Source organism: Rattus rattus, chromosome 4 (assembly GCF_011064425.1).
Source record: "Rattus rattus isolate New Zealand chromosome 4, Rrattus_CSIRO_v1, whole genome shotgun sequence".
NCBI classification, from domain to species: Eukaryota; Metazoa; Chordata; class Mammalia; order Rodentia; family Muridae; genus Rattus; species Rattus rattus.
This window is the reverse complement of record NC_046157.1, coordinates 87,239,433-87,263,795: the sequence shown is the minus strand read 5'-3', so window position 1 is coordinate 87,263,795 and position 24,363 is coordinate 87,239,433. Positions and strand designations below refer to the sequence as shown.

At 43.3% G+C, this 24,363-nt stretch overlaps 1 protein-coding gene across 7 annotated transcripts in view; it reads right to left on the bottom strand.

Moving 5' to 3' along the window:
- Uxs1 (UDP-glucuronate decarboxylase 1) overlaps positions 1 to 24,363 on the bottom strand; it is a 73,083-nt gene that overhangs the window by 19,637 nt on the left and 29,083 nt on the right. For 6 of the 7 annotated variants that reach the window (XM_032900708.1, XM_032900709.1, XM_032900713.1 and 3 more), the window contains 5 exons: positions 22,346 to 22,406; positions 15,778 to 15,958; positions 7,299 to 7,403; positions 3,487 to 3,546; positions 1,198 to 1,319 (listed from right to left, as the gene is read on the bottom strand). In XM_032900708.1, the coding sequence (XP_032756599.1) occupies positions 1,198 to 1,319; positions 3,487 to 3,546; positions 7,299 to 7,403; positions 15,778 to 15,958; positions 22,346 to 22,406 (529 nt within the window). Of the gene's footprint in view, positions 1 to 1,197; positions 1,320 to 3,486; positions 3,547 to 7,298; positions 7,404 to 15,777; positions 15,959 to 22,345; positions 22,407 to 24,363 lie in introns of those variants that run through there. The other variant, XM_032900714.1, reaches the window with a different exon arrangement.

The window sequence follows — 24,363 nt, the reverse complement described above, 5'->3', positions numbered from 1 at the left end:
AACAGAGCAGAGAGGTCTAGAGCCTGATACCCACATAAGTTACTTTGTATTAAAATTGAGGAAGCTAAGTGCTCTAGGCCCATCATGCTGCATTATCATCTACATAAAAGCATGACTGATGGTAGTCAGGGGCCAAGTGTACTCCCATATTGCCCTCCTCTCTTTCCCACAGGCTAGATGTGGGCCTGACAATACTACTCCCAGGGTGGACAGTACATCTATGCCCATGGTTATTTTCTTGCATGTCCTGCTTCAATTAAAGAAAAGAAAAAAGAAACAAACAAATAAAGAATGAACAAAGAAAAGTTCCCAAGGACCATAGCGTGCTGGTCCCAAGCACAAACAAGTTTAGTGAGAAAATGGGAAAGTACAGAGTTTTCACCTGGCCAAACGACCTGCCTTCTACTGCACCCCCAAGGCAACAGCCCAAAGCTACAAGCCCAGACCAGAAGTCAGAGGGAAGAACTGAGTGCCCTCCATCTCCAACTCATGCTATGGTAGAGCCAGTGTGGGAAGCTTGGCCTCTTGGTCTGTGGGTGAGATGATGCCCAAACAAGACGAGACACCCATGGTGGAAGCACCCAGTGTAACGATGATGCACGTAGGAACGACAGGGAAATGTATAGAATATGATAGACATCAAAGAGGATGATTTTTAAAATCTACCATAGCTAGGTAAAGTGCATGCTGTGCAATGATAAGATCCAGAGTCCCTGGCCCAAAAACCAGATGAGCATGACAGCCCACCTGCAACCGTAGCACACAACAGGAGGAAACAGGGTATCTGGAGCAAGCTGGCTACCAAAGACCAGGTGATCTGCAAGTTCCCCATACCTCCATGAACATGAACATGGGGCTCCACACAGGAACATAAATACACACATACGCATAGTAAATACACATTAAAAGTGAGCCACACCAACTTGGAGGCCGTGGAAAAGGAGGCAGATGTTAGCTGATGGTGCACAATATGGCAGTAGGGAAGCATGCTGTTCCTGGCCTCTCACAGTACTATAAACAAGTTCCTATCCTTTTGAAAACCAGAAGATTGGTAGAAATGGCTGGAAATATCACTCTTGTCTGTAACAGTAAACACCAGGTCTTCCCAACACCCACTAGCAGGTGTCAAGCCCTGGGGTTTATTCCTGTACAGTAAACACACATCTGTGTACAGTGCCCTGTAGTACGGACCAATACCTGCTTCATGTAGGCATAGCACATGGTTTCCGCAACACGTTTGCCCTCGTCATAGCAGGCTCGGGGTCCTATGGGATTCACGTGGCCCCAGTAGTCCTCACTTTGAGGGTGGACCTCAGGATCTGTGAGTAAGCAAGAGAAAATGGACTTAATTTAGGTCCTCCACCCAGCCCTTAGTTCGTTACCAGAAGCAATGTTTATTTATGATGGAATAGGTGAACACTTAAAAACAGAGTGAAATGCCAGTGAGGGAAGCTCAGAGTTCTGTGCCCTCCTTCCTAAGTTCTAGGGTACCTGGTGCTCTCCCTACATATATGTATGTGTCCAACCATGCTATAAAATGTATAAATCTCTCCTAAGAAATGTGGAAAAAAACATAGAGCAATTCTGTGTTATAAATTCCTGGCCAATTTACTTGGCACATGGTTTGACACCAGGCTTGTTGGGATAGGGAGAGGAGCATGTATGGGTGGACCCTTGGCACATGCATCTGAGCCAGTGAAGCCGTCAAGAAGCAGCTACAACTGTGCAGCCGTGTACAGTGCAGAGTAAGGCCTGAGTGAAAGTCCTCCCATGAGAGGCAAGGTACACGTGAGACAAGAGGTCCAAGGCAAAGACTCCCTAAAAAAGAATTTACATATACAAAGATATGACCAAGATCAGGCATTTTCCTAGCTTCTGACAGGTTAGATCCCAAAGGAGACGGTCATATATTTCTGGCACACAAGAAAGCCAAGCATTAAGCCATTCAGTCTTGGCACCATTCTGGGCTGGAATGCCCAGGGAGCCAAGCTTCTCAAAAATCTCCTTCACAAAATTGCCTCAGAAAACCATTGGGGGTGGAGTTAGTGGGAGGGGCTACAGAAGTAAAGGGCCAGGATTGAGAAGGTGACTCCATAAAGTATTCAGTTTGCAATCACAAAGGCCTGAGTTCTATCCCCAGAAGCAACTAAAAAAGAAAAAAGGCTCAGCACAGTGGTCCCCAGTTTGTAACCTCAGCCCTGAGGAGGCAAAGATCCTGGGGTCTGCTGGCCAGTTGCCCTCCCCACCCTACTTAGTGCACTCTACACCCCAGTGAACCAGACTCCAAAGTTATTCTCTGTCCATTACAAATACATGGGCACCTACCCGCACATGGAATACCCATATGTGTTCATGCTTTTATTAGTGAGCATCTGTATATGCCTACACATGCAAAGGTCTAATTGAAATTATTTCCAAAATCCGGTGTTGGAAGGCTGAGCAGGGGACCACAAGTGGAAGCTAGCCTGGGCTGGATAGCAAACTGGAGCCCAGCCTGTGCTGCACTCGGTTTCTAAAGACAAAATAAAAATCCAATCCTTACCCTCTTATAAGCATTTGTGATGCTGCAAGGGAAGGCAGAGGCTTCACAAAACCCAAATGCTCTATCAGCACTGGTGCAGAAAGTGCCGAACCACGGGAATCACCCCAGCCTCATTGCTTACAACTCCTACCAAATACACAAATGGCTGCTGACACTGTGCCTTTCAGACACTGAGCAGGGCGAGGCTGGGGCACCTGCTTTGCCCTTTTAATGGCCGAGAGCCTCAGAGAGGAGGATGCACTGCAGTTACAACTACTTTCTGTAGGATTTGTGTTGCTATGTTGTTTTCCTACTTGGCAAACTTACTTCAAAAAATGGTCTCTTCCAATTTCACATCTTAACACCCTCATTTCCCTTGTCCAGGAGAATAATGCAAAAAGAGAAAAAGTACATCATGCCAGGGTCTGGTTCCTTGCTGTACCTGTGAAGAGGCACACCCTGCAGCCAGCTGGTTTTTGGACTGTGTATATGAACCAAACACGAATTAAAACTCCATTCCAAGTTCCTGGGTACTGACTAGCTCAGGAGGGACCATGATGGTGGTGGGTCGGTAAAAATGTGACCTGGAGTTGACTGGCACTATCTTTACTGCTTCTTTTAGCAATCTTTCTGTAACACGCGAGGAAATGAGCCCATGTCACTAGTCCAGGTCACCGTATTCACTGCTCTCGCTGAAGAATTGCACCAACAAAAGAGACAAAAGCAACTTCATTTTGGTAATCTCTGAGATGCTTTCAGAGCAAATAGGAAAATGGCCACCTCTGTAGAATCATAAAAACCTTACTAGACAGCTGACCTGACCCAGGCCTCCAAGTAGCAGTAAAAAGAGGCTGTGTTAACAGACTGGGCTCTTTAAGTGGAATCCTGAAAGCTGGTTCCCTCTTGCCTACGACAGGGTACAGTCCCATGGGTCAGGAGGCTTTTTCAGGGGCCCCACCACTCACCTCCATAAACCTCAGATGTGGAGGCTAGGAGCAGACGGGCACCCACACGCTTTGCCAATCCTGTAGAAAGTGTAAATCATAAGAGAAACAGCCAGTTTACACAGGCAGGCACACATGTGTGTGTGGCCAATGTAAGCAATGTTTTAGTCCTGAAGGTGCCTTAGTATCTACCAAATTATCTACTCCTAGTGCACCTTCCATGGAACATGAAGAAAAACCACCAACAAGAAAACTGCAAATGGATCCTTCAAACGAGCAATGTTCAAGTGAAACATGGTAACTGCAAACAGGGCCAGATCCAGACTCTGTTGAACACAGTGTGATTTCAAGAGTTCTGCACAGACTATACTCCAAAAATGCTACCTCATACGATTTAATTGAAAAACAATTTTTATTCATGCAATATATTCTGATTGCAGTTCCCCTCTTCCAACTCCCCCCAGCTCCTCCCTACCCTTCCTATCCATCCAACAGTTTCTCTGCGTCTTTAAAAAATAAAGTGAGCAAACAAACCAGAATCTAAAAAAGAAAAAAACACAGATATTCACACAAAAACAAAACCAATATGAACAGAAAATTGGAAATAATATACAAGCAAAAGACACATAGAACATAAAATGCCTAAACACAATATTGAAAAATCTACAAAAGTTTACTGAACTCACTTTGCGTTGCCCTTCCCTGCAGGACTTTGGTTAGTATAGCTGGTGAGAACCAAGTGGAGGAAAGGAAGTTCTCCTCTGCTAGCAGACATCAGTCAGTTTCCTGGTTGTGATAGGAGCTCAGTGCTGGGACCCTGCCTGCTTGAACCTGTGCAGGCCCTGTGTGTGCCGCTACAGTCTCTATGAGTTCATATGCTCACCAATCCTGTTATGTTTGGAATAGTTTTCTCTGAATCACCTTTTGTGTCTTTCCCATATTTTTTTTTTAAGTAACCACACTGGCAGGTTACCTAGTAAGATAACCTCTCCCAACTGCTTCTCATCTTGACTTCCCAAATGTTAGGCACACCTTCCACTTCTTCTGCATACCCTGCCTGGATAACTACCTGTATCCTTTTCCAGGTTCTACATACAGGCACCTTCTAGGATATAGCCACTATAATCCCCAAATCAGTTTTCTGCACTCACTACCCACATATAGAACAACTAGACCATTACCAAGTGTGGAGTCAAGCAAACACGGAAAGTCCTCCAAACTTTTCCCAGATTTCCAACATATAGTGAAGAAGCCCATCACTCTCACTTAACTCTGATACACCCCCACTGTCTCCCACTACTGTACACCAGGACAATGAGAGGATGGCTATGGCATCTGGCCCTGACATGGAACAGAAATCCACACTGCTGCCCAAGAATTATAGTGGGACTGAACAGGCATGCATCCATGACCTGAGGGCAGTGCTGGGGAAGTAGGCTGAAGGGCAACAGTGGGAGAAAGCCAGGGATGAGTGAGCAACTAGGGAGGGTAGCAGGGAGCCTCCAAGATGAATGTCAAGAATGAAACAAGGGGGAGCGGGGAGGATGAGACAAATGGGCTGGAGTAGTTCAATTATAGGTAGCTTGACCAGCATGTGGTAAGATAATAGATGGCAGGACCTTTCAGTAACAAACTGAAAGGAAGGAATCAAAGAGTGAAAGCAGGGGCTGCTCTGAAGGCAAGCACAGAGACTGCCCACTCCCATACATCAGCTGGAATTCATAGGCTACCTCCTACACACCTATGCCCCCAGACTTATGGTGTAGCACTGTGGAGTCTTACAGAGTAGTGCAATGAAAGATCCTGAGGGTTTTTTTTTTTCCTTTTGCTTTATTTGTTTGTTTATTTTAAACCCTTTTGATGTTGAGATAATTGTATATGCAAATTCAAATGCACAAAGGAGAGATCCTGTTCTTTCCCCTGCACACAGCACCCAAATGGTACAACTAGATGAGAGGTCACAATAGCACCGTGATGCTGACCCAAGCATTACTCCAGTCAGATTGTCTTACTGATTGATGGGCGGGGGTCAGTCCACTGTGGGTGGTGCCACCCCTGGGCTGGTGATAAGAAAGCAGGTTAAACAAGCCACGAGGAGCAAGTCAGTAAGTAGCACCCCTCCATGGTCTCTCCATCAGCTCCTAGATCCCTAGACTCCTGTTCTGTTTGAATTCCTGCATTAGCCAACTTACTTTTGGTCATGGTGTTTCATCACAGAACCAGGCTGGAAATGCCAGTATTCTCCAGTTCTCAGGCACTACACCATATAGGCTTTCCTTAGTCTCCGGTGGGTGAAAAGCAAATTGGGGGGATTCTCAGTCTCTGCAATCACGAAGTCTACCATAGACCTTTCTACTTGTCTAATTATACCACACTGCTTCTGTCCCCTGCAAATCTTAGCTAACAAATCCTCCAAAACATTCAGCCCATGAGACTTGAAACCAACCTCCAGCCCTTGTAGACCCTTGGTTCACGCTTTGCCTAAATTAAGATTAGGGCTGTTTCCAGATCTATCCATACAACCTGTTTTCAACATTTCTATTAACTTCTATTTTTCCAATTCAACATTAAAATGTGGCTTTTTTCTTCCACTTTGCAATCACCAAAACACAAATAAGTCTAAAGTAAGCGTAAGGACATGTCATCATCCCCAGACACATAATCTGCTTCTAGGGCACGCAGCATGTGACTCTGCATGTGGCCACCTTTCTTCATACTTTCCCTTCACCTCCTAATTCTAATGTGAATCCTCAGATTAGTCTGAGGAGGAGCTCATCCTCCAAACTCCCATGCAGGCCCCTTCTCCTTCCAGGTGGATCAGTGAACCTTCCTAGGTGCAAGGCCACACTACCCATCCCCAGACCAGGGCCACCAGCACTCTGCTGCTCTCTCCCCAAAATCCTAGACACTGGTGACCTAGATTCAGGGACAAAGAAAAGGAAAACAAGTTGGCTCTTGAATTAAGTACTTGTCCCACTCCCTGGGAATTGAAAAGAGCCATGGAAGACTGGTTACCATAATTCAGGAAAGAAAGGTGCCTTCCCCATGTCAAAAAGCCGTACTATGAAACTATTGAACAGTCCCCACAGAGAGGTGGAGGAGGGTGCAAACGCCATAATCAAACCAGCAGACGATCCAACCATAGAACTGAGCAAGTTTCAATGACCACTGTAGATACTCAATATCAATCTAAACATCTTAAATTAAAAAAAAAAAAATCCAAACAGTTGGTATCTGTGCCCTGTTATGAAAAACATAACTTGTACCTTCCTGCTTTATCCTGTCCATGGTATGAATTACCCATTTTCCTCTGTGTCAGACATATTCTTGTGGTATATCCTACCCACTTGTTAGTCACTGTCCATATCAAGGACTGACTATGATGGCATCAGAAGAATCATGTTTAAGTTAAGAACTTAGTAATATCCCAAAGGCCTAAGAGCAGTGACTCTCTGTGACTCAATATCAACAAGAAGCCAGGAATGCTTCCTTCCTTCAGATAAAAAGTAGATGTTCTCAACTCAGGAAAGAAAAACAATAACACTGAGGGTGAAATGATCTATCTAAGAATGAATTTTATACTGGAGTAGAAATAAAGGAAAGAGAAAGACATACTAGCTCTATCGTTGTAAAAGCTCAGGACACAGGCAGGGTTCAAGTCCTGACTTAGGATGGGAAAGACAGTCAGTCACAGATTTGGTACAATCTGACGTTAGAGACTCACAGGGGTCTTGGAATATGCATTATGGGTGGGAAGTCCGACTTCTGTGTACTTCTGAAATCTCTTAAAATATTTCCACAAAGAGGAGAGAAACAAAGGACAGCATACTGACCCAACATGTTTAGTGTTCCAATTGTATTTGTCTTCAGGGTCTTGATGGGGTTGTACATGTAGTTTGGAGGGGAGGCTGGAGAAGCCAGATGGTAGATCTGGTCAACTAAAGGAGACAAAGAGAAGAATATCAGTTCCAAGAACATGTTTTTGTTTCTGAGTCACACTGAAGTTCTATCTGCTAATATTTTGTTCCATTTGGAAACCAATCACATTCTTAACTTCAAACAAAGCAAGCACCAACAATAAACCACAGATAAATTTATTTTAGAATAATTCTTTAGTACATATATAATTATGGGATTATTGAAAATGAAAGTAAATCTACGATGAACATGCTTATCTACTGAATACTGTTAGTGTGGGGCACGAGCACCTTCAGTGCTTCAGAGCCGATGGGGATTCTGACTTCAGAAACCACTGTGGAGAGCACTGCTTCACACAGATGTGCAGTCAAACAGTGAGCTTAGGGTATTTCTGAAAATTTTGGAAACTCTGGCTTAACTCTAAGTGGAAATGTATTTAAATATATAATACACATTATATATTCACAGATATATAAGTATATAAAACTGTATAAATATATAACTGTACACACACAGCTACCCATATAGCAATTTTTAAAATCAGACATCCTATTATAATCCATAATATTTGATAATTCTGCACTGGAGATAGAAAAATATTATGCCATAAGGAGAAAACTGAGCAGTAAAAGAAACGTAGTTTATAACATACAATAAATAGTTTCACATCTGCACATTAGCTGGCATGGCTGGCGCTGCAGTGCAATGTGCATGCTGTGTGTTCAGATCAAGGCTACAGTGAGGCTGCACAATGACACATGGGTAAGCACTGCCAGAAACACCTCAGATTCATTACTAATTTGACGTTTCATTTGTTTGTCTGTGGGAGGTGTGTTGTTTGTTTGTGTGTCTGTGGGAGGTGTGTTGTTTGTTTGTGTGTCTGTGGGAGGTGTGTTGTTTGTGTGTCTGTGGAGGTGTGTTGTTTGTTTGTTTGTCTGTGGGAGGTGTGTTGTTTGTTTGTCTGTGGGAGGTGTGTTGTTTGTTTGTTTTTGACAGAGTCTAGTGTAGCTCAGGACCTTGAACCTTGTTTTAAAAGACTTATGTATGTATGTGAGAGACACTGTTGCTGTCCTCAGACACACCAGAGGAGGGCATCAGATCCCATTACAGACGGTTGTGAGCCACCATGTGGTTGCTGGGATTTGAACTCAAGACCTCTGGAAGAGCAGTCAGTGCTCTTAGCCACTGAGCCATGAACTTCTGATCCTCCTGCATGTAATTCCCAGAGGCCTGGATTACCTCTATGTACCTCAGCTACAGAGGAAAATTAAAGTTAGCCTGGGCTGTGTAAAACCATGTCTTAAAAGGGTGGACTGGGGAACTAAGACGGTGGGTGCATCTTATAAACTAAGAGGGAGAGCGTATCTGATGAGCCCAAAGCATTTCCCTGCATCAAACGAAGTCATGAAGCTGCCCTCTTTCCTATCACTCCAGCCCAGCTTTCTTCAAGACTCACCCTGACGCCAGTTTGTATGAGAAATTTCCTGCTGCCCTCAGTCAGATATAATCCCTCTTGTGGCTGACTACTCATGCTGCTAGCCAATGACTTCAACTGTCATCTGATTTGTCTAACAAATCAACAAACTACTTGGGCACTGTAGTTTGTTTTCCCACCTCCACACAGTAGTGACCTTAGACTACAAATGCAGAGTCCCAAGCTCCACTGCAGGGATCAACACAATCCCTTGGTGGTCCTGAAAACCGTCAACAGAAAGCACATAGTCCTCCCTCAGTGCTTCAGCCCAGGGCTCTGGGAACTGCAAAGTTAAGAGAGTGGAGATATGAGATATAAACTAGGTCTTTTCCACACACCCCAAAAGCTAGTCCATCTGGTTTGTTTTTCTGCCATCTGACAGGTTAGCCCTGGAAAGATGAAGAATACCCTATATCAGGAATTCTGATTAAGCAGAACTTAGATGAAGTGGCCCACTTAAGGAGAACCTGAAAACTGCATGAAAATCCAGGTTCTACACAGCCTACTTCCCTGTGCCTCTCAGTGTCTGCAGCACCCCTGATCCTATCCCAAAAAGGGCATTACACAGGCTCTATTGACATACTTAGTCTGCTAAGGAATTATGAAGAGAAGGAAACCAGAGTAGGAGTAAACAAGTACAAATGTGAGATGCCACAAGCGATATTAATAGCTGGCTCTGGAATGTAAATGAAGCTACAAAGTGTTTAACGCTCAACGTCCAGATAAAAGCCTGAGTACATGTTAGCTGTGAGTTCAAAGCACAGTAAGAATGAGCACAACACTCAGACTGGAAGTGGAGAGAGGTCTGTCAATTCACCCACTTAACCCACTGCTCTGTGTTATCTCTGGACGTGGGCTGCCAGTGCCCTGACCCTTTGCATTTACAAGGTTATGAGCTGTGATCTTAGCTAGGAAAAAGAACCTAGAGAAAAAAACTCCTGAGAGACCTCTGATCATCAGGCCCGCCTCCCAAGAGGTTAGTCTGGGAAGAGTAGAGCAGTCTGGGCACTGAGGTTGCCAGGGGACGGGGGACACAAATAGCAACAAAAGGAGCTTCCTGTGTGTCCTGCAGATGCAAGAAGAGACACTGTGTATCTCAAATAACACCTGAAGAGAACCCACAGCCATTTTCAGAAGTCACAAGAGAAATCAGGCATTGTCTTTCCCGAGAGACACATCCTTATACAGCCAACTGCAGAATAACAGGCTCCTCTTGACTACTGAAGTTCTTACTGTTCCAAGTGGCACTGAAGTTCCTTTGGGATAGTGTCCATGCTTACGAGCAGGACTGGTACACACTGGTTAAGGATTGCACCATGACACTGAAGTCTATGAGTCTCTCTGTGAATATGTGCATAAGGAAAGCTTTCTCTTTTCAACACTCCAAATCAAAGACATGGCAGAAACATAGCCTCATTTCCACAGGTTCTGTATCCACAAATTAGACCAACCATAAGTTAAAACTATCCCCACGACTGCATCTGCACTGAACACATGAAGCCTTTCCCGGCTATGATTCCACTATAGCAACTGAGTCACAGTAATCATAGTGTATATAATACTAAGTGCCAAGTGGATGTGCACAGCTTCTGTGTGGAATCTGTAGCTGCTGTATCCTTGGGAATCTGGAACCATCCTCCATGGATACTGTCTTAGCTGGGGTTTCTATGACTGTATAAAACACTATGACCAAAAGCAACTTGAGGAGGAAAGGGTTTATTTTATCTTACATTTCCACACCACAGTCCCTCACTGAAGGAAGTCAGGGCAGGAATTCAAGATAGGAACCTGGAGAGAGTAACTGATACAGAGGCCATGGAGGAACAGTGCTTTAAGTGGCTTGTTCCTCTTCAGGACTTACTCAGCTTGCTTTCTTACAGTACCTATGCCCACCAGCCCAGGGACAGTACTGCCCACAATAAGCTGGGCCTTACAACATTAATCACCTATCAAGAAAATGCCCCACAGTCTTGCCCAAAGGCCAATTTGGTGGGGTATTTTCTCAAGCGAGGTTCCTTCTTCTCAAACCACTCTAGCTTCTATCAACCTGACACAAAACCAACTAGCACAGGAATGGGGGTGTGTGGGTGGGGGTGTTGCTGTTGTGAATGTGCTTATAACATGGAGTTCCACAGTGTAGCCCATCCTTGACAGCAGCATTTACAGTGAAAACAGAATTCCAGATGTATAACCTTTCACATTCCTCTCAGCTCAGTGAGTGGGATTCCTGTCAAACAGAACTTGAACTGAGCCTGGGGCGGAGGCTGGGCTTTTCAGGGTTCTCTTTCTCATATGTCTACAGTTCTGCATGAAGCCCTCTGCTGCAAATTAAACAGACAGGGCATCTGAGATCTACCACCTCCTTCAGTATATTTTCACACTTGAGTGTGAAATCAAAGTTGAGACATTAATTCATAAATATAATTAACTGAAGTATTCTCATGAGCAAAACATGGCCCTAATGCTTACATCACCAAGGAGCCAGGCCCCTCTGCAAACACTTTCCCAAGGCTGCCTTTCACCCTGAGTGCCCATGAGAAATAGCCTAGGTCTCTGACTTCCTCCCCTTTCTTAGTGTCTCCCCATGGTCTCTCCCAGCACTGAAGTGTTTGGTAAGGGGTTGCTGAGGCTTGGTGTAATGGAAGATAACTGAATGAGCACAGAGAGAGCTGAGCTCGCACAACAGACAGGGCTGCCCCTTCACTCTCCCCTTCTCTCCTGTGCTCTTTCATGGATGTTACTGTTTTTTGAGCACTGTAGAAGTGCTGCTCTCTAAATCTGTTTATGCAGCTACTGGAAAACCAAAATGGAGGAGCTTCTACCAAAGTACAGGCTCTTTGCCTCAGGAGCATAAACAGAATCCTAGTTAGATTATTCCAGAGGCACAAAGGATGGTATTCTGAAGCGGGTTTCTGCAGTTTCAATTGCCAACAATCTAATGCCCAACAAAGAGAATAAGGCTGTACTATGTTCACATGATGAGCCTCTGTAATAACATAGAAGTGAGAGAAATGTGTTTTTGTTTTTTTTTATAGAGAGATGTAGTAAGGCAACACAACAGAACACTAAGTACCTACTTTAAAAATTAAGTAGCTTTCTATGTGTGAAAGCCCTTGGAAGATGAGATGCAGACCTATGGCAGAGGCTGCTTCCTGAAGAAAGACCAGGTGTGAAATATCCACTTATATTAGCTGGTTACTAACAGACACAGAAGTTTCCAAAGTCCAGTTGGGACTGGAAATGTAAGAGACTGTTCACAACATTTATTTTTAATTTTGCATAAATGAGAACTATGTAATTTTACTGCCCTTCACACCTGCTTGTAGAAGTTAGATGTTAACAATAGATTCATTTCTGAAATGAGGATTCAAGGTAGTTTTTTCCTCAGTTTTTGATTGGTTTCCAAATTTCCTTTAACACATAGTCTTTATTTTCATCACTAGGAAAGAATAAAAAAAAAAAAGGAAAAGTATTTGTCTCCCCTTTAAGAGTTCTTTACTAAGTATATATAAGAAACTAAATTTTTGCTTACTATGATCAACTTGTATGTCTGTTGCATGTAATACACAAACACGAGTGTGCAAATTGTGTGTGTGCACACGCAGAGGCCAGAGCAGGTTCTTGCACATCTCTCTATATCATGCTTCACTTTGTTGCCTTGAGTGAGGTCTCTGACTGTTGTCTGGGCTAAGCTGCCTGGACAGTGAGTTTTGGGGATCTGTCTGTCTCCACCCCAATTACTGGGGGCAGAGGCATATGACTTGAGGACACCCAGGTCCTCAGGATTGCAGAGTAAACAGTCTTACTCACTAGGCTACCTCCCCAGCTCCAGTTAAATGCCCACATTATGAAGATGTGGGTCATTCATCTTTGAGACACTTAACTTCCCATGATATCTTCCTGCCTGGTTTACTTTCAGTGTAGTCTCACAACACTGAGTGAGCTTGTAAAGAATGCCTTTTCTGCTGCTGTTGAATGAGACACTGGTTTTACATGGAATTAGCAAAATTCATTTGCTAACTAACACCTTTTTCTAAAGACAGTATTCAATATAGAAGTGAGAGATACCAAGCCACCAAACCATGACTGTCAGGTCCAAAGGAAACTCTACCCCAAATTCCGTAAGTCAGAAGTGACAAATGGCCACCTGTGGTGTCCATTAGCATTCCAAAGCACAAGCTGACCTGCAGATACCCTCAGTCCAAGTTAGCATCCTAGCTCCTTTTACCTTCTCCCTACATTAAACTCCTCTAGCTCACTGGCTCTCCCATCCCACTCCATGTCTGCAGGCCATGTTTGTCTACTGCTCCCAACTCTTTCAGATGCCTCTGGCTGTTCTCTCTCTCTCTCTCTCTCTCATCAACAATAAAAACCTTCCCCTTGACCATACCATGGAGTCTTGTCAGTTTATACATGAAGGAGATGGAGTGTCATTTGTAGAACTCCTATTTAAGACTGTTGTACTGAGATAAAATTCCAACAAAGGCATTTATGAAAAACACACATGAATTCTACATAGCCTCAACACACTGTCTCACATGGAGCAATGCATTCACCTCCGATGGTGGTGGTGTGGTGGTGTGGGTGGGTGTGGCTGCAGAAGCCTTTTACTACCAACAACCCACGCAGGACTCCTGACTGGCAGGCTCCAGGTAGACTGGGTTTTGCACTGTTAAGGGAAGTGAATACGACACTACTCAGCTCCTGTGCCACTGTTGGATTAGCAAGAGCATGATGCTAGGTCTCTGAGAGGCAGTTCTCACTAGCACACCACAGAACTTCAGAGGAAAGTTTTAATATCATTTAAGCACCTCTGGCTGGCCATGTGCAAAGGCTCCAACGCCAAGTCTTTGCTTTTTGGCTTTGGGACTGCACAATGGCACTCTGCCTGGATGCTCACAGGCCCTACTCCCCATGTGTCTGTGTCCTTCTTGGTCTCCACTATAAGGACAGCTCTGAAGCTGAGAGTCAGACAGCGATTCTCAATCACCTATGCAAAGATCCATTTTCCATAGAAAGGGGTCACTCACAGCTTCTACAGGTTATGATTGGTTCTTTTGCTGACCCACCATTCACCTACACTATTGTCCAATGCAATCTCATAAAGTAGCCAGGTTCCCTGAAGGTCTTATACATTTAAAAGTGAGATTTTATTATTTAAAAGCTATAATAGGGTTGGGGATTTAGCTCAGTGGTAGAGCGCTTGCCTAGGAAGTGCAAGGCCCTGGGTTAGGTCCCCAGCTCCGAAAAAAAAAAGAAAAAAAAAAAAAAAGCTATAATAATAGCTCTATAAGTGTCTCAAAATACCAAAGATAATTAACTTATAAAAGAAAAGGGTTATCCTAGCTGACAATTCTGGAGGCTATTGTTGTTGTATAAAAAATTAAAAAAGTAAGGTTGTCTTTTATCCCCACTAGGTCCAGCACTGCGGTGCCCCAAGATATCTGCTAGAAGCACACATTCCAATTCCTTGGCAGCCCAGACCAGCCGCCCCATACTCCATTACATTAAATCTACACATGAAAGAACACACAACACAATAACCTTTGACCCAATTGGTAAGATATAATTGCCCACCTAAACATACAAAGTTCAGTACAATCCATCCCTTAAGAACATTCATAACAACCTGTAAATACACGGAGAGGAATCTTAACGTCACCTGCCATGGCTTCTCCCCCTCTCCCTCCTTTCTCTCTTCCTTTCCATTCCAGTCTCCTCCTCTTTAAACTTTTCTCCTGCCCATCTTTCCTTCTCCTCCAATGACAGGCCTCCTTTCCTGTACCTGCCCCTCACTTGTATTTTACAAATTCAATGGGGAGAAGGTTCTGGTGAAGTCATCTGATACCTGAGCAGTGACAGGGCAGCTATCCTTGGGGCAGTGGAATTAGCATCAAAATACAAATAACTCCAGGGCAAACCACAGCAGGCTATTATCTAAAATCAGGTGTCTTCAATGAATTGAGGCCTCTGGGAAGAGGCCATGTCATGGCACAAGTGTACAGTGGGACAAAATACTTTTATTATAAATCCTGGGACAGAGAGAGAGAATAAGCTAGATCCCACAATTCCCTCTAAAAGTATACTCCTGACAGTCTGAGGCAGTGGCTCTCGACCTTCCTAATGTTACAACCCTTTAATACAGCTCATCGTGTTGTGGTGACCCCAACCATAAAGTTATTTTCATTGCTACTCCAAAAATGTAATTTTGTTACTGTTGTGAATTGTAATATAAATATCTGATGGTCTTGGGCAACTCCCGTGAAAAGGCCATTTGACCCCTTACCCACACCAGTAGTAACCTTTAAAGGCCCACCAATAAAATCACCTTGGAAAACAAAGTGTTATTAGATGGATCTTTGGTCCATTTTACAACAGCCAACTTCATATAGAATACTAAAAGTAATGGCATACAAGCATCAGGCAACAGCCTTATCAGAGAGCAAGGATGCTGTCTTAGTTCACTCAGCCCACTGTAAGGAAATGTCATACACTGCTGGCTTATAAACAGAGGAAATCTATTAACACTGGAGGCTGGGAAGACCAGTGGTGCTTGAAGACGTGGGGTACGAGAAGGACCCACTTCTTAGTTTATGGTCTCTTCTCACTGTGTCTCATTGTGTTCTCAGGGTGAAGAAGTGTTTTGGACTGTAAGGGCACTACTCATGAAATGACTATCTCCCAAAGGCCCCGCCTCTCAGAACCATTACCCTAGGAAGCAGAACCTCAACAGGCCACATTTAGACCACAATGTTGTGCACCTCATAGGGGCTACCTTCCACAGACCAATTTTAAGACTTGGGAAGCCACATGACAGCAGACAGGCATTCACCTGGCAACAACCAGTCTTCTTACATAAACTAGGATAGCACTCAAAAAACTCAAAAAACAGTCAAAAAATAAAATGTGATAACAATCACCTTCGATGTAGAGTGGCTCTACCACATCATGGTTAATCAGCTCGAAGTTCTCATGGCCAATCCAGTGTTCCACATTTCTCTTCCTGCCTGTGAAGAAGTTGTCCACCACGGTCACCTCATGGCCATCCATCATGAGTTTGTCAGTTAGATGGGAGCCCACAAAGCCCGCACCTCCAGTGATCTGTATTGGGACATCCCCAGAAAGAAGTGATGACAGATGACATGGAGACACAGCTTTGATGCAGACACAACTAAAAATCTGGCAGTGGGTAAGGAGCAAACAGGAAAGGTTATGGCAGCATCTTGACATACTGCAGAGTAGCCTGACTACCTGAAGACTGCCATCTTCAGCCATGACAGTGTTCAGGGATAGCAGCTACTCAGTTCCAAACATCTCTACCGGCAGAGGTGTATACCACAGAAGAAATACTGACCATCCCCCAACATCTGCCCTTCCATATCCTTAGGGTCCATAGCCATGGAGTCAACAGGTCTAGACTGAAAATACAGTGTGGTTTGTGATGGCTGTATCCGAATCGGATACACACGGGTGTTCTCTGACCCCTTCCTGAATGACCTGAGTGTAATTTACACTGTCTACTGATAATTTACACAGCTGTCTACTGATAATTTAAAGTGCAGAAAGGGAGGTACAGGCATCCTTAGATTCTGTTCCTCATGAGGACCTAGAGGACCTTACAGGTATGGAGGGACAATCGTACACAGCTATAAAAATGGCTAGTGTTTAAAGTCACTCTCTTAAAGTGATCAGCAAAGTACAGAGGACTTGGCTAACTACCAAAAAAGTATATGATATTTGTTATACTTTAAAAAGGTCTGTGCAATTATTTCTATGGACAAATGAGAACCACAGATGTTCTTACAGAAGAAAGTCATAAGTGATGCTCCGCTGCCTGGTGGAACAGCTGAGTGGGAACAGAAACATGAAAGCTGCAGCTCTCCAAAGCCAATGAAGCACTAAAGGGGCCAGCATAGAGGGCTGGCAGCAACATGCTCCCTAAATCCAAATCACCACAGATGTGCCATACTGATTATGTTTAAAAACATTCTGAAAACAAACAAACAAACAAACAAACAAACAAACCAACCAACCCAATTCATACAAACTGAATGTGACCATGGGGTGAAGCAGAAGCACAAGATGGCTTCCTTCTGGTCAGAGAACAGGAGATGAGAATGTAAAGCACCAGCTTAGGAGGTAGACAGCGATGGCAGCCACAATTCTGCTCTGTTCTTTCTCCACTTGGACTTCAGTTTATCAATGTTCCTTACAATCCTAGTACTGGGTAAACTGAGACAGGAGAATCAAAAGTTAAAGGCTAGCCTGGGCAACTTATAAAGTGAGTTAAGTGGGGTGAACTGAGTTAAGTGAAGGGAGCTGAACTGGGATGATAGAGTGAGGTGAGGTGAGATAAGGGGAGGGGAGGGGAGGGGAGTAAGATGACTGAGTGAGGTGAGGTGGGGAAGGTGAGATTCTATGAGATATGAATCTGTCCTTCTCTTTACCTACTTTTTCAACCTGAAAGAGTCATCAGTAGGAAAATGCAATTCTCTCTACAATAAAAGTACATAAACGACTAGAAATGTGGTTTTAGAAGTTGTCGGTACCCACGAACCTCTTGTACATGGCTCTGCCCACAGGTAAGAGGGCCAAGTAACCTGTGACAGATACCAATAAGACTAGTCAGAAAACACCAGCTAGCCATTTTTCTATGCTCTGAAAATGGCTGAGTGCAAGTCCCAAGGTGAGTTTTCTCAGATTAAGGACATTTCCTCACTCCTTTGCTTTAGAGATAAACAGATACCAGAGAAGCTGGGATTTCAAGATAACCTTAGATAATCACTCACTAGCCTGGGGCAAACTTCCTCACCCCTCCTTGCAGTTCCAAGCTCACCCACCACTTCGCACACCCACCAATTCACACAGGCTGCTTTTCCCTAGGCCCTCCTACTGTTATGGTTTGGATGCTGTTTTCAGAAGGGATTAATGGAGCTCAGGGGATCCCAGTTATGTCTCAGGTGATATCATAAAAGAGAGAAAGCTTTCTGCCTTGTCACATCACTCTGGTCCCCATATACTACTGCTGTGATGTCCTCTACCAGGTGAACCTCAAGAGCACCAAGTGATGGTCAGCCTCCCAACTTCTTCTACTTCTTCTTCTACTACTACTACTACTACTACTACTACTACTACTACTACTACTACTACTACTACTACTACTACTACTACTACTACTACTACTACTTCTTCTTCTTCTTCTTCTTCTTCTTCTTCTTCTTCTTCTTCTTCTTCTTCTTCTTCTTCTTCTTCTTGCCACCTTCAAGTATTTTGTTACAGCAATATACTTATATTCTACCTATATGGAATGCAGTACCTATATTATAAGGGTTTTCTGGGAAAATATCTGAATCAAATGTAACACATTTTAACACTTCTTTCTGGGGTCCTTGAGGTTAAATCCAGGGCCTTGCTCATGGTGCGCAAATGCTCTACCCTAGAGCCACATTCATCTTTTGTTGGCTGTTTCTTCTTTTCACTTTTTGAGATAGGTTCTCAATAAGTTGTCTAAATTCACTCTGTAGTCCAGAGAGGCCTTGACTTTCCTGCCTCAGCTTTCAGAGTAGCTAGGACTACAGGCCTGAGGTGCCACTGGCTCCAGCAAATTTTCATGTTCTACCCGGTTACATTTTCCAGGTGATCCATGATTACCAACTTAAAAACTCTCACTGTTTTCACTGACAGACACTCCACAAATCATTGTGCAAATGCTTATGATGTGAGCTCCTCTGTTCTAGTATGTCTGTAGCCAAAAGACTGAGGACATCCAAGGAAGAAGAAATGCAGCTGCCTACACTGTAAGCGTCCAGAGCCTGAGCAGGCCAACTCTTGAGGCATCTTGTGTATCGTGGGCTGCCATGCTTGAGATTCCTTTTGTTTCCTTCTTAAGCAGGTCCACTCTAGTGAAAATACTTAAAGGTTTTTTTCAACATATCTACATAGTTATACTTTTCTAATTATAAATTTTATTTCATCAGACAACTATTTCAAATGGAAACACTAGCAGAAATTCAGCTTTTACAAAGCTTTCCCAGGAACAGTGAACCCAAGCACGGCATGGTTCTACACTTAGGCTCATTTCAGTGTACATGCATGTACTTCTTTTTTTTTCTGGGTACTACCAGGCAGCTCAAATAGCCTTGTTAAGGTGAGCATTTAACTTACGCTGCCCAGTAAATCGACAGAAATAAATTTCCAAACAAACCTCTTCTGTGTCTAAGGCTTAAAACAAATATACAAACGGTTTTAGGTTTTAGCACCAATATGCTAGACTCAAGCACCAAATGATGCTGAAATGAGGATAGCCTATGAGATGGCAGATGAACCAAAAATCCTAAGTGCATTTGTTGCAGTAAGACACAAAGAAAAAAAATCCACAAGACCACAGAGTGCTTATCTACCAATGCGCCTACCCTTTGAGTCCACCTAAGTCCCCTTATCAGAAATGTACTTCATTTGCAAGGCAACAGAGTTGGGAGGCCATTAGCGATCTGCTCTCCTGGGTACATTAGTGCTACCACTGAGCAAAGGCTCAGCCTCTGTCTTCCCTTGCCCTCTACATCTGCACAAAGTAACATGGTAACCCAGTCAGACACAGGACCTTAGTCTCCATATTTTTGATCATCAGAAACTACTTACTCTGTGCCTTGGAAATTACATGTGTAATGGACATTATGGCAATACAGTCACACAACTGCAGACCTCATCTGTGATCAGTCTGATACATGGCAACAGACACACTAGAAGAACAGACTTTGCTACTGGTACTCTGAAGAAAATCCAGAAACAGAAAGACATCCATGATCCCAACAAGAATAACACAGCCCATAATAATATGGCAAAATGGTCCAACGTAGTCTACCATTAGCACAGATGGCTTCTCTGGAAGATTTGAGAAGTTGATCCTAACATTTTTAAGGAATTGCAAAGAGATCCATCCACAATAGCCAAAATCATCTTGGAAACACACACACACACACACACACACACACACACACACACACACACACACACACACACACACACACACACACTGTGGTTGGAACAGACAAGGTAGTATGACATGCCACTCAAATTCAAAACCTACTACCAAGTCACAGAAATCAATACTGTTAAGTCAGTGGACACGACAGTCCAGATATAAATACTTATATTCAAATGATTTTCCACTTTCAGCAAAAGTATCAGGACAAACAGATTGTGAAGCTTAAGAAAAAAAGTCCCTCACCTAACACTATATTCAGAAATTACCTCAAAATATAATTGTTGGGCCCAAGAGAAACTCAGGACAAATGGCTAACTACCCTTCCCAATAGCAAGTCCAAGTGTCTGCTGCCTCCAGGCTCACTCAGCACCTATGGCTCTTCTCAGCTCTTATAACCCCACCCTACCATCAAGTCCTCCAGCTCACAGTCCTCCCTTCCCCAAGCTTTTCACTCCTATAGAATCCTGCCATGTTGTCCATGTGCCCGCCCTCTTAGGCCTTTCTGCCTCTTCTCTCCTCTTCTTCTTTTACCCTTCCACTTCTCTCTCTTCTTCTGGCCCTGTACACTCTGTTGGTCATGTTTTACTGCTTTCTCTTCCTGCTCTGGACTATACTCTCCCTCATCTATGATAAAAACCTTCCCCTCAACCATACTCTGAAACAGTGATGTTCTCACTTCATACACAGACCTAAACTTAAGATTCAAATCTATAAAACTCTTAGAAAAAGGCACAAGTCTTAGTGACTTTGGATTGGACCATCTGAACATACACATACAACTGTACAGGCATCTGACAAATCAAATTACTACTCTACATTATGATAGTTTAGTAGAAATCTTTGCCTAGCAACATAGGGTTATGTAGAAGTAGAGTGCTTTAAACAAAAAAGTAGGTTTTATTGGTGTGCTGAAATCTACCTGCTAGCTAAAGGCCCTACTCCTGTATCTCGGGAAGGGAAACACTTGCCAGAAACTGCTTGCAAATTTTTTGTGTGTATTTATTGATACCTTTAAAACATCTGCTAGCAAAATGTCTGGTCCTGACATTTCTGCTCCTGTAAACATGCTTAACTGTGAGCAAAATTCATTAGGTGGCAAGAGATTCAGAGACCACCCTCAGGTGGTCACAGGTTATCTGGTTGTAAGAAATTGTAGAGGGTACTGAACTTTTCCAAGGCATTAGCTTGAGTCACAGCCCATGCAAAAGAGTTCTCTTGTCTATCCAAATGCATGACTGATTCTTCTCTGGCTAGAATTTATATAATACACTAACATAAAACTTTTGTGCTTCAGACACCATCATCAAGAAAGTAAAAAGACCACTTATAAAATGAAAAAATAACATGCAAAAAAAAAAAAAAGTGGAAAAGATCCTGCAGATATATTAAAAAAAAACACAATTATGATCCAATGGTAAGAAGGAAAACAATCAACTTTCAAAAAACTATCCAAACCAGCCAATAAGCCCAAAAATTGTTCTAATACATGACAAATAAACATTTGAAACATTATGCTAAATAAAAGGATCCATCACAACTGGACAAATGTGGCATTACCCTAACCAGATAAGGAAGCCAACTTGTAGACGGTGAATTGCAAGGTATAAGACTGGTGCCCCAATAAAGATGTGACTTTAAAAAAAAACAACAAAAAACACAAAACACAACAGTAAAATCTCTATGTAACATCCAACAAAATAATGATTCATCTTTTTTCCTGGAGAGCTTGAGTTAATATTTAACAGGGAGACTCTTAGTCAGGAAAGCCCCCAGGACATTTGCCAGTGTGGTCCAAGAACCAGAAAGGGTTAAAAGCTGCAGGTGTGAAGTTTCAAGATCTCCTTATAATCTGTATTCTCCAGCCTTGAACTTTTTGGTTAGTTTTAGAAATTCTATTTAAGGGGATTCATTCTGAGCTTTATAAATATAAGATCATATTACCTTTGATTATATGTAGTTTAATTTTGGCCTTTCATTATACATTCCTTTTATCACTGAGTATACAGGAAAAAAGCTGAAAGTCCACACAACATCATGTATGTTCACAGCAACGTGATTCACAATAGCTTCAGAGTAGAAACAGTTCTAATGCCCATCAACTGAGAAATGGACAAGCAAGATGTAGCACAGCCATGCAAAAGAGTATCTGTTCGGCCATGAATCAAAAAGGTAGTGGAACAATATTGAAAACAGTATTCTCAATGAGAGAAGCTAGGCACAAAAAGGTATAGTGTACTATCATTTCATTCAATGAAAGATTCAAACGGGGCAAGCCCTTGGGCTAGAAAGCAGCTTTAGTGGATGTTGAAAACCAGGAGGAGAAAAGGAAAGTAGCTATTAATGGTAAATGGTTTCTTGTCAGTATGTGATTCCATTAAGACAATGCAAACAAAATATAAAACAGAGAATTGGATACTTGAGGGGGGAGAATTTAATAGCATTGAAATCCCAACATAAAGCAAATTTCTTACTATTATAAATGTAAATCTGGTATGCAAACTTACCAAAATCCTCTTCCGGTCCTTTTCTGACAAAAACTTTACTGGTGGGTATTTCTGGGTGAAACTATAATATGAAAAGATTAAAAGAAAAAGTAAGCCCAGTGTGGTTCCCAGGTCACTGTCCAGGCTTTGTAGAGATGGCACAGAGGAGCACTCCTCAGAATCCTGTGGACAAAGTCCGGCTTCACAAACCATGCAGGAAACAGCACCATTCCACCAAGGTATATGCCAGCCCTATATGTTTTCCAACAAACAGATTTTACCTTTTTTGCTGTATTGACAGCAAAAAGGATAAAGGGGCACTCAAGACAGCAAAAAAAGAGAAAGGGACACCATGTTTAAGGGTATATACATGTATATCTTTTTGTTAAAGAAAACATCTCAGTTGAGTATTTTCCCATCTTCTCTCAGAATAAGGCTTCCATTTCTTTCTCCTCCATGAAGAAATACTTAGCCAGAAAGGACACCGGCTAGCTCTAGTTTACAATATTCCTTACCCACCCCTGTTTAGATTAAGGTTCTACCTGGAGACTCAGGCTGAAGGTAAGAGAAGCTGCTGGCTGTCAGCAGCAGAAGAGAAGCACTACTTGTACTCAGCCAGGTCAAAATATGGAATGCAGTAGACATGGTAGAAGTACACGGTAATCCTCAGCTTGGGGAGGCAAAGGCAAGAGGATCGAGAGTTCCAAGTCAGCATGACAGAGCTGAGGATGTAAGAGAGATAAGAGAGATATAACACGGAAAAGTCCTTGAGTTCAATCCTCAGTAGCCCCCCCCCCCGCCTACACACACACACACACACACACACACACACACACACACACAAAATGGAGCACAGGAGCATTATGAAGTCATAGGTTCATATGAAAGGTGACTCAAGATAGTGAAGAAACAGAACGAAACTGTGTCCTACTCTAGAAGTTTCTGCAATTCCTTTCTTGCCAGAATCCCTAGCTGAGAGACTGAGCACCTGCACTTTCCGTCAGCCACTTGCTCTTCCAATGCCCTCCCACCCTGCAAAGGCTCCAAGGGTCTCCAGTGCACACTGACATCCCAGAAGGAGAACAACATAATTAGCATAGAAAGTAGTCAAAGGAGATGAATGTAGACTTAAATGTTCTTTCTTATTAATGCTATTAGGAGCTGAGTGCTCTAAATAAATCTTTGTGCAGCTTTGTAGTTATTGTTTTAACAGGAGAGGAGTGAGGCTGTCTGCAATGTCCTTGTCCCCAGCAAGCAGAGTTGGTACAGAGCACATGTTAGTGGTCACTGAACTCAACATCACATCCAGTATACAGGGGCATGTTCCCTGAAAGTGGAAGGCAGAGACACTAAAATAAAGCAGAATTTCCCTAGGAAGAGCTTCCATGTTCTCTAAAAGGCAAACTCCCTTGCACCCAGGCAGACAGAAGGGCCAATGAAGATGAAGACAGCAACTCTGGGCACTCAGTTCTGTGCAGCTCAGTGCTTCTGGGTTTACCCAGTGCTGTCTTAGTCACAGACTGTCTTTGGCATTTGCTCAGAGCTGGTGCATGTGGAATGTTCTGGAAGACCTGGAAAAGCTGGACAGACGCCCCACTTGCCAAATGACTCTCTGCTACACCACCTCCTTCATCTAGGCCTGTGAGGCCTCGGAATAAGGAAGTCAAGTGGTCGGCCCCATCCATGTCTCCCCAGCTTCTGAGTCAGGTCACAGGTCACCTTCCTTTCCCACCCTCCAGGCTAAGAGATGATGATGCTCTTAGAAGCTACAAGCTGGCAGTAGAGACATAACCATAGGCCAGAAAATACAGGCAGAACTAGACATGGTGGTGCCTTCCCTCTCCGTGGTTTCTTTTTTAAGACCCACTCTACCTTGTCATTTTTCAAACAGTGTTCGAGGATAAAATTGAAGGCTGCTAGCGCCTTAGCCAAACTTTCTATCCTGCTCACCTACAGACCCACCCCAGGAGTTTCATTCTCTCTGTCTCAGGGGAGTGAGTCGGTAGATAACACACTGGAAAGATGAAGTGGGAGGAAAG